This window comes from Ailuropoda melanoleuca, chromosome 1, assembly GCF_002007445.2.
Source record: "Ailuropoda melanoleuca isolate Jingjing chromosome 1, ASM200744v2, whole genome shotgun sequence".
In the NCBI taxonomy this organism is placed as follows: Eukaryota; Metazoa; Chordata; class Mammalia; order Carnivora; family Ursidae; genus Ailuropoda; species Ailuropoda melanoleuca.
The window spans coordinates 171,721,189-171,732,244 of NC_048218.1; the positions used below are offsets into that span (position 1 = coordinate 171,721,189).

Here is an 11,056-nt window from a genome sequence, read left to right on the forward strand (position 1 = left end):
GGTCAGTGCTGCATATTGTTGTAAGTTGAACCCATTAATTCTTTAAGTTTGTTCTTAATCACTGGACAAGTCCACAATCATGTATCCACAGTTTCAAATCCTAAATCCTAACAAGCTCTGGAAACTGCAAAACCAGACATAGAACTAATAGTTTTATTCCACTTGGTGTGACTATTTATAAAATTTACTGCAAAAAATAGTGATATGTTTGATGCTAAGGTAGCTGCTACTCTAGACAGTCCAGGAGGTGTTTTATAAATGTAGTATATACACCTTCCTAAGGAATACTGCCTTTCTAAAATCTGAAAAAGTCAGAATTTTGGAAGACCACTAACCCCAGCATCTCTTGAGAGGGCTTGTAACCTATCCTTTTTACCTACATGCAATTAACACAAAAGATACTTATATGTAACATCAATGTACGGATAAAGGATGAACACCTGCGAACTTACTACCCAGCTTAAAAAATAAGACTTCATTAGTTCATTTAAGGCCCTGTGTGCCTCTCCCCTGTGGTAGTTCTTTCTCCTTCTCTGAGGTAACTACTGTGAATTGTGTGTTTATGATTCCCTTGCCTTTTTTTTTTTTTAATATCTAGAGGCATTTTCCTGTGTTCCTGTTTTCTGATATTTTCTTAGTAACTTGTTTGCTATAATCAGGAAGATGATATCTCAAATTTGACTCATTTTTGCTTAAATTTATCTTAAATGGTTTTGTTTTGTAGGAATTGCATGAAATATTTGCAGTAGGAATAAATATGAAGTCACTTTTTGTGGTTTACAAAATAATTGAGGAAACAAATTATATGCAAAATTTTACTATAATCCAAATTCAAGATGTTAACTCACTGACATAATATGATCATAAATAGAACGTGATTCCTGGACATCTGAAAGTTTTGAATGGTTTTTAGATATTAAGTGTATTTAGATTCAACCTGATTTTTTTTTTATTGGTGTGACTATTTTCTTTTTTTTTTTTTTAAAGATTTTATTTATTTATTTGACAGAGATAGAGACAGCCAGTGAGAGAGGGAACACAAGCAGAGGGAGTGGGAAAGGAAGAAGCAGGCTCACAGCAGAGGAGCCTGACATGGGGCTTGATCCCATAACGCTGGGATCACGCCCTGAGCCGAAGGCAGACGCTTAACCGCTGTGCCACCCAGGCGCCCCGGTGTGACTATTTTCTTAAGAGAATAGATTGACTAGTGCCTAAATGAAAGTATTTAGTGAACCATTACATAAGCTCTTTGTTTCTGCATTTACTTTGCAAGAGTGTTTCTACTTCTCAGCCAGCATTCTTTACAGCATTAATTCGCAATGTAGGAAAAATATCTGCATTGGAATCACTAGGGCTTGTTGAAAATGCAGATTTCTAGTCTTAACACTAAGAGATTCTAATTCAGTATGTCTGGGTAAGGTCCAGTATTCTATATTTTGAACAAGCACTCTTGGTGATTTGTATGAAGACTAACATTTGAGAAACCGCTGCTTTATAGGAATCAGGGAGGCTTACTGTGATCTTAGAGCTCTTTAAGTCCTTATCTACCTGCTTTCTTTCCACTTGTCTCAGCTTTCTGAACTTGGAATTAGGAGACCGATTCATTCCTCATTCTTCTGATTTTCTGGTTAATGATCTTGGGCAAGTGACTTAAACTCTGCAACTGTTTGCTCATCTGTAAAATGAGGACAGTGATGTCTTCCTTGCCTTGTTTCTGCATGCTTATGAGTAATGAAAAGTGAGATGATAAATAAGATAGGATATGTCCACCGTAAAGCGCAACAGACCTATAAACTTGTCGCACTTTTTTCCCCGATTTCCCAGAATTATTTTCTTGGATGACTGGCCTTTTGGTTGGCAAGTCCTACAGAAGGAGAAATTCTAAGACAGTGCTTTCCAGGTCGTATTCTGAATTTATAGCACAAGAATTCAGTGCTTATTAAACATTAGGACGCCTGGGTGAAACATACTTATGCTCCTGATTTCTTAAACAGTTTTATCTTATATATCATGCTGTGATTTAGCTCCAAAGGCGCCATGAGCAAATGAAAAAGAATTTGGAAGCACAGCACAAAGAATTAGAGGAAAAACGTCGTCAGTTTGAAGATGAGAAAGCAAACTGGGAAGCCCAGCAACGTATTTTAGAACAACAGAACTCGTCCAGGTAATTAATATCAGATTCCTAAGAAATGTGTGTATTGATGTTTTAAGGAATTATTGTCTTGTTTATTTTAAAAGACCTTACCCAGGGCGCCTGGGTGGCTTAGTCGGTTAAGTGTCTGCTTTCAGCTCAGGTCACAATCCCAGGGTCCTGGGATCGAGTCCCACATCGGACTCCCTGCTCGGTGAGGAGTCTGCTTCTCCCGCTCCCGCCCTTCCCCTGGCTCCTGTGCACTCGCTCTCTCTCAAATAAATAAATAAAATCTTTTTTAAAAAATAAATAAAAGACTTTACCCATTATCACCCAAGCACAGTTAATTTTTTGGATGAATATTTTTATATAGATGGATGCAATCTGTCTACTCTACTCTAACAGTATTTCTTTTCATTACAAACATTTTCCATGACTTAACAGTCTTCAGATTATGATTTCATAACTTCATAGCATTATGCCTAGTTGACTCGCCATAATCAATTTCTTATCTCCTCCCTTCAGTTGTTGGACAAGATAGTTGTATTTGATCATTGGCAAGCATAGAAAACACTGCTACAAAGATCTTTTATACATTTAGGCATATGTTTTAGTTTTGTTGAATTATTTCTTTAGAATAAAAATTATTTCTTAAGGTAAAATTTTGGATCTCTAATTCCAAATACAATTGATGAGTTACTTGTTCTTAGTTTACATAAAACTCGGTAATATTTGTGCCTTGACTTTGTTCTTTTTCTTGTTAGTCCCATTAAAAAGTGAGAAGTTGTATCCCTCTAAGAATTCTACAGTTTACCCTCACTGCTAAATATTTTCAAGGTTAGATATTTGCTCTATAATACTGTCCTTCTATTAACTTTTCCCTAGCAAAGAAGAAAATCTACTGGTAAAAGCAAATGTAATTCAGAATTCAAATGGCAGTAAAAGAAAAGGATACTGAATTTGATGTCAATTGATATTTTTCAGTTCACACTATTTCATCTGGAAAGAATTGTTCGCATACATTAAAAATGGGTTTTGTCCTATTTTTACTATTTATCCTGAAATTTTGTCAACTATTCAGTTGTTACAGTTTTCCATTGTCCTCATTATTCACTTTTAAAACCTTATATATGTATATATATATATATTTATATATCTTTTATAATTTTATTTATTTACTTTTGAGAAAGAAAGAGAGCAGGGGGGAGGGCAGAGGGAGAGGGAGAGAGAATCTTAAGCACGCTCCACAGCCAGTGTGGAACCCAAAACAGGGCTCGATCTCACAACCCTGAGATCACGACCTGAGCCGACATCAAGAGTCCAACACTTACCTGACCGAGTCACCCAGGCTCCCCTTTTAATTTTTTAAATAAAAAAGTAGTGTTGGAAAATCTAACACAGTTGTAGCTGAATTAGCCATTGCTACTATCATGTATTGTCTGTCATGTGTATGACATGGGTACTCATTTTGATTATTTTCTTTTAACCATTTAGAACCTTGGAAAAGAACAAGAAGAAAGGGAAGATCTTTTAAACCCTCTATTGACCACCAGTTACGTATTAGTTGCCAACATGCCAGCTTGGACATCAGTGTTTGTTGGATCCGTTTGACCAATTTGCACCAATTTTATCCTTAATGATGGATTTAACAGCATGACAAAAATTATTATTTTTTTGTTCTTGATGGAGATTAAGATGCCTTGAATTGTCTAGGGTGTTGTGTACTTAGAAACTAACAGCTCTAAGTACCTTTCCTACATTTTTTTTTCCTTTTCTTTCTTCTTTTTTTTTTTTTTATTAAACAGATGTCTTCAGTTTAATGCAAGAAAACATTTTACTGTTGTACAATCATGTTCTGGTGGTTTGCTAGTTTACAGGATATTCCAAAATAAAAGGACTCTGGAAGGTTTTCATTGAGGATAAATTGCCATAATATGATGCAAACTATGCTTCTCTATGACAGTTATAATACAAAGGTTCCATTCAGTGCAGCATATACAATAATGTAATTTAGTCTAACACAGTTGACCCTATTTTTTGACACTTCCATTGTTTAAAAATACACATGGAAAAAAAATCCTATATGCTTACAATGCACCTAGAGCTTTTTTATAACAACCTTTTTTTGTTTATTTGTTTGTTTTGGATTCTTTAAATATATGTTATTCTCATTTAGTGCCCTCTTTAGCCAGAATCTCATTACTGCTTCATTTTTGTAATAACATTTTATTTAGGTATTTTCCATATATTGGCCCTGCTAAAATAGAATATAGCATCTTTCATATGGTAGGAACCAACAAGGAAACTTTCCTTTAATTCCCTTTTTACACTTTATGGTAAGTAGCAGGGGGAAAAATGCATTTATAGATCATTTCTAGGCAAAATTGTGAAGCTAACGACCAACCTGTTTCTACCTATGTGCCGTCTCTTTATTTTACTAGAAATGGGAATCATGGCCTCTTGAAAAGAAAAAGTCACCGTTCTGCATTTAGCTGTATTCATATATTGCATTTCTGTATTTTTTTTTTGTTTGTATTGTAAAAAATTCACATAATAAACAAGGTTGTGATGTAATAGAGTGTGGGCTCTTAAATATTCTACAGCTGATACACAAGACTAGAATATGTTTGGGAAGAAACTTTTCAACTTGAATTTGCCTCCTCCACAATTGTAACTCATCTTTTCTCTTGCATGTTTATTTCATTTGGAATGGTTATGTATTGGTTTTCTAATTTAGGAGATATATAGTATCCCTACTCATTACTATCTCATTAATATGTTATTCCTCTGAGAAAAATCCCAACTCATTCACATTAGATAAACTCTCATGTCCCTGGAGACTGAAACTTTTTAACTGGAAAGAAAGTGGTATAATTTCACTAGGTCAAATGATATAGATATTAACAGATAATGCTTTGTGGCATTTTAAGTATAATTAATGCAATCCAAAGTTCATTACCTTAAAAAGTTTCACTGTGTTTGTTACTTTTTAAAATTAATGATCCAAGCAGAAGGAAGTAACTGCTAATTCTTATTTTTGTTGGCTTCACAGGCTGAAGAATTTAAATAAGTCAGTATGCTTGAAAGATCCTTACTGCTTTTCAAAGATACATAGATCCAAAATGTAAGACATAGATTATTCATGTTATAGTATCTTGACTTTACATGTAAGTTCACTCCAGGGTTGCTATATTTAAAGTAGATCTCATGAGGCATTAAAAACATGATTTAGGAATACCACAGTAAACATTTATTCTTATTTGATGGCTATCACTAGTTAAAAATTGTCTTAGAAAAGTTTTGTTAATCCTAAAATGCCTTCTGCTATTGGAGAACGTAACATGGTATGAGTGGCTTTTTAAAAATAAGTTGCCTGTTAGTCCAAGACTAGAATCAGGTGTTCAGAATAACTATAGGGTAAAATATGCAGGGTTTTTTTTTTATTTGTTTTGGTTCCTATGTTAACAGAGATTGGATTAACACCTGTAACCAGAAAGGTTTGGTTTTATGGAGTTAACCTATTGAATTTGGAGAATGCAAAATGAAAAACTTTGTATAGACCACCTGCCTAACTAGTGAAGTATTACTCCTAAAACAGGTCCTCATAGTTACCCTTTCAAAATTCTGTATATTGTGGTAAGTTTGTAAGTCACCTTTATTCTACTACCCTAGTAAAAACTTGCACAAATCCTTATCCATGTCATACCTAAGCTTTTACCTGAATCTGATATGGGCCCTGTACAATCTTACTGGGTCTTTTGATTGTTGACTTTTCAAGCATATTGAGGGCTATTTTTGCTATATGGCCTATGGATTTCTGAGAACTGCTATATGATCACTCATAATACATGTAACATTCAGGAATGCATAAGGAAAAGCCAGCTTGTAAACAGCAAAGCAAGCAATGCCTAGTCTCCATTGTCTAGAGTAGCATTACATAATTGAAGTAACTTGGTAACCACTATCTTTCTAAGTATCCTGGCAGGATTGACCAAGTCAACACCAGTCCCAGTGACTGGTTTGGACACCGCGATGATAGAGCTTTACTGCCACCTAGTGGGAGGAGATCTACTTGTCGCGTTATCAAGTTCACAAGTAACCAGGGAAGTTGATAAATGAATTGATTGGACATATGGCTTATTTCTATGTAATTTAGGTCATACTCTTGAAAGCTGAAGAGATACATACAGGCTCCTGCCTCTCAGACTCATTAGTTTGGTGTCACTCTACCACCTGCACATTCTGAGGACCCCCTTCCCCACCCCGCACCTTTTGTGCCTTTTATCCTCTTGGAGAAACTGACCTAGTAATGTGGAGGTTGGTGTATAGTAGGTGAGGGAGAAGCAAGAGGAAAGCATATAAGATGGCCTGATAATGCGGCAAGAGCAGAATGTTGACTTAGCAAGTCATCTAGATCACTATCTCCAAACTATCCTGTTTCCTTATTAAATATTTCTCAGCATGTATCCATAATTACAATTGTACAATATAAATTGTGTGCATGTACTACTATGTTACTGTGAACATTATGAAACAGAATTTTAAAGTGGGGGGAAAAAGTTTAGCACTCTTAAGTCCCAGTGAATTATCTAGCTCATTCCACTTTGGAAGCCATTGATCTAGGTAGTATGTAGATCATTAATAATTTTGTTGACTCCCCAAGGATGTCCTAGTGAAGACTGCTGTGGTATACTGTTTGATGTGAAAGGAAAAATTATTGTCTGCAACTCCAGTAAATTGAAGTCTTTTCTAATAAAAAAACTTGCAAATGTAAACAAAAGTCCCTGTGTTTCATTCAGGGTATTTTCCCTACCCTTTTGTAATAATAACAATTATCCATGTATTGGACACTTACTATGTTCCAGATGGTAAGTTAACTAGTTTTTGTGCATTATCTTCATTTAACCCTTAATAGATAGCAGTATCATCCTTTTACAGACTGGAAACAGGTTTGGAGATGTTTAATGACTTACCTACAAGACAAGTGGTAACTGGCAGAGCTGGAGTTTGAACCAGTCTTGGTGATGACATCAGGGCCTATGTGCTTCAGTCTTAATGCCATGTGACCACCTAGTATGTGCTAGAAAACCCTGAACACATTAATCATCTGTGTTCAAATCCCATCTCTGTGTGAATTGGGCATGTTACTTTCCTTTCTGAATATTTGTTTCTTCAGCTATAAATTAGGGCCCATATCTCCCGTGCTTGTTCAGAGTGAAGATTACATTCTGACTGCTCATGTGAGGATATCTGGACCTTAAGAGATTATCCTTGGATGCTGATGGAAGCAGTGATGCTGGGCCCATGACAAAGAGTATTGTTTTTCCTCAGCTTTAAGAGGTGGTGCATTTTTAGTAAGTTTGCGTGGTGCTTTGATAAGTCTCTAGACCTTCTTTGTAGACACAGAAAGCCTTTTGGAGTTACTAAGTGAAGTCTGTTTTGACAATGGGGCACACACCATGGAAATAAGATAATTTTGATGAAAAGGTTTTTGTGTTTTTTTTTTTTTTTGCAGTGCCAGTAATGTGAGTTATAAAATGTGTCATTCTTTGCAAGTAATACTGAGATGGTTTATCAGAGTATCTCATCTCTGACATGGCTGAAAAAAATTGCTTCTTTCAAGCAAATTGCTTCCCATGATTTGGGATTAATCCACAGAATGTTCAAAGTTTAGTGTCAGCCGTTTTCAACAGAAAATAAGGGTTGATAATTTCCTGTGTTCTTTAGAAGCCTTTCAAAGCTTCACTGGAAGAATGAAGACTATTCTTGGCCTGAACATTTGCCCCATGGCGTGCTGGGCCCAGCCAAACAGCCTTGTATTAGCAAAGGAGGGTCAAGTGAAAGGGGACCTTGTTCTCTGCCAGGCTCTCAAAGGGTAGGCTGAAACACCCTTGGCCACACAGAACCACTGTTTAAGGTGTAGTACTTGGACCTGCTGAAATCTAAAGCTATTCAGGCTTTCTGAAATCCTTTGGGATGGGGAAAGGCAGTAGTTGACACTTTAGAATAGGTCTGTGAAGAAGTGGCATAAGATGGCAAGTTAATGTGGGGTAGTAAGATGCTGCCAACAAATGTCTGTTTTTTTGTTCTCTCTCCGAAGTGGGCCTGCTTAGCTTCCTAGCTTTCAGGTGTGTTGCAAGGCACAACAGTTCACCCTGTATATTAACAAGGAAACGGATCCGGGAATCCTCTGCGCGGGGGGGGGCGGGGGGGGCGGTGTGTGAGGGGCTGGTGCTCATCAGTGTGGAGTACTGAACTGACTTGGTCTAGCAAGGGCTTACAACTTTTCCTTGTTTAATTCCAGTGTCTCTGAATTTCACTGGTTTCTTTCATATTTAAATATATGCCCTACTAGACTTGCAGGCACAGAAAAGTTGCCTGTATTTTGGATAAGCCAGTAATTTAAGCAACTTGGCAAGTGATGGGTGCCCTCGCACAGTCCTTGGTGTTAAGGTGAACTTCCCCCCCCAGCTTTTCAGAAGTCAAGGAATATATATTTTGTCTAGTATGAGTGGAGGCAGCTGTCAATTTTTATTTCTAGGGATAAATTTCATGTGATTATATAAATCTATGGCTTACTATGGTTACTTAAAAAAAAAAGTTCTTTCACCCAGGCGCCAAAATAAAATCTTCCTGAGACCTTAGGGTTGCTGGGTAGAAGTGCCAGGAACTCAGGTTGGCATTTTCTTTCCCTAAGTTCCACTTCATTAGTGCCTAATTAGACCCCATCCCTCAGAGTTAGTGCTTGGAAGATAGAGGAGAGGTCACCGAGGCAAGCTCACCTTCTGTGACCTCTGCATTCAGATTGGGTTGGCCCATAATATATATATATATATATATACCTCGTGTCCTGGAGAAGAGATAGGCTTTTTCCTCCAACTGGTACTGTGAGAACAGAAGGACTCGTCCTACCAAATGAAAATATTGTGACAATATTCAAACTAGGAAGAATACCTGTTTATCATATGAAGGGAACTTCAGCTGGGAATCTGAGGAAAGGAAACAAAACTAGAGAAGAGTGCAGCAACAAGCATATTGAGAGCCTGCTATGTGCCAAATACACAGAGTTCACACAGATTCTCTGTTAAAGCTCAGTAGAATTCTATGATGTGCCTATTTAACCCCTTTTTAAAAACAAGCAGAGTAGGGGTGCCTGGCTGGCTCAGTTGGTAGAGAATGCAACTGTGGATCTCAGTGTTGTGAGTTTGAGCTCCACGTCGGGTGTGGAGATTACTTATAAAAGATAAAATGTTTAAAATAAAAAATATGGGGTGCCTGAGTGGGATCAAGCTCTCTGCTCAGTGGGGCGTCTGCTTGAGATTCTCTCTCTCCCTCTGCCCCTCCCACCCCCCCACCCCCCTTGCTTACGGTCACTCTCTCAAATATTTAATAAATAAAAAATAAAAATAGATGAAAATTTCACTGTATGATTATATAACATTTGTATTGACTATTGCTACATACAAAGCAACAAATGCCCCCTAATGCCTTAGTAACAACTATAGTTAAACCGTAATAACATTTGTTATCTTAGTTTTTGTAGGTCAGAAATGAGCAGGGTGGTTCTGGCTGGAGAGTTGCATTAAAGATTTTGGCTTGGGGCTTTAGTCATCTGAGGGCTTGACGGGCTGGAGGGCCTACTTCCAAGACGGCTTACTCAGATCATAGGCAAGCTGATGTCAGGAGGCCCAGTCTCTTGCTACATGAACGTCTCCAGGGGGCTGCTGGAGTGTCCTTGTGACATGGTGGCTGGCTTACTCCCAGAAAAAGTGATCCAAGAGAGCAAGGTATAAGCCTCAATGCCTTTTATCACCTAGCCTTGGAAGTCACACAATGTCATTTCCACAGTATATTTTTGCAGCTCAGCCCTGTTCAATGCGGGAGGCAGCTGTATGAGAGCTGGGGAATGAGGAGGCTGCTACCACGTTTTATCCATTTTCTGGCTAGCAGATGATTTTTCATTTTTACAAATAATGCTGCAGTGAACATTTCTGTATACATCTTCTTGCCTAAATATGCAAGAGTTTCTAGAGGCTTGTGTATCAACATGAATAAAGCTAGCAAATCTGTGGCTTTGAGCTTCCTAAGCCTCTGTCAAGGTTTCTGGAAGGCATCATGTAGAATGGTTTATCCCCTGCTCCTTCCTCACTCAGACCAGATGTCCCCACAGGCCCAACCCACAGCCTTCGGTAAGTCCAGGCTTACATCTTTACAGTCTCTTCTTTTTTTTTTTTTTAAGATTTTATTTATTTATTCATTCACAGAGACAGAGACAGCCAGTGAGAGAGGGAACACAGCAGGGGAGTGGGAGAGGAAGAAGCAGGCTCATAGCGGAAGAGCCTGAAGTGGGGCTCGATCCCATAACGCCGGGATCACGCCCTGAGCCGAAGGCAGACGCTTAACCGCTGTGCCACCCAGGCGCCCCTTTACAGTCTCTTCTTGACCAAAGAAGAGAGCAGGATCTCTCCCCCTGCCTTGGAGTTTTCCAAACCTCAGAGAACTGCAACAGGCCCAGGATGGTGACTGGCACAGATGTGGTCACTGAGAGGACCACGGTGAGCCAGAGGGCACCTCTGCTCCCTTGAAACCTTGTCTCCTCCTAGGGATTATGGGTAAATGAGGTGCCAATTCTGCAGACAACCTAGGCCTTTGAATCAGTTCCATTCACTGCCACCCCACACTCCAGCTCTGGGTCGTCTGGGGCTTTGCCTACCCTACAACCTTCTTTCCCACACCCAGGCAGCCCCTTAACCTTGTTTGTGAGACTGCACCTCTCCCATCGCCCTGGCAGCCTGTCCTGGATGTAGGTTTACACTAGCCTCTACTCCATGGGTCATGGATGCACCCAAAGCCCACATCCCAGCACCAACTCCATCCCTCCCCACCAGGGCTAGATTCCTACTGGTACCCCCAACAGACTGTCAA

General features: G+C 38.6%; 1 protein-coding gene across 3 annotated transcripts in view; it reads left to right on the forward strand.

Moving 5' to 3' along the window:
- The window catches only part of SEPTIN7 (septin 7), a 116,302-nt gene extending 111,597 nt beyond the window's left edge, over window positions 1–4,705 (forward strand). For all 3 annotated transcript variants that reach the window (XM_011224199.3, XM_002918653.4, XM_034670436.1), the window contains exons 13-14: window positions 2,025–2,164; window positions 3,626–4,705. In XM_011224199.3, the coding sequence (XP_011222501.1) occupies window positions 2,025–2,164; window positions 3,626–3,665 (180 nt within the window). In that variant the 3' untranslated portion in view covers window positions 3,666–4,705. The remainder of the gene's footprint in view (window positions 1–2,024; window positions 2,165–3,625) is intronic.
- The last annotated feature ends 6,351 nt before the right edge of the window (window positions 4,706–11,056 follow it).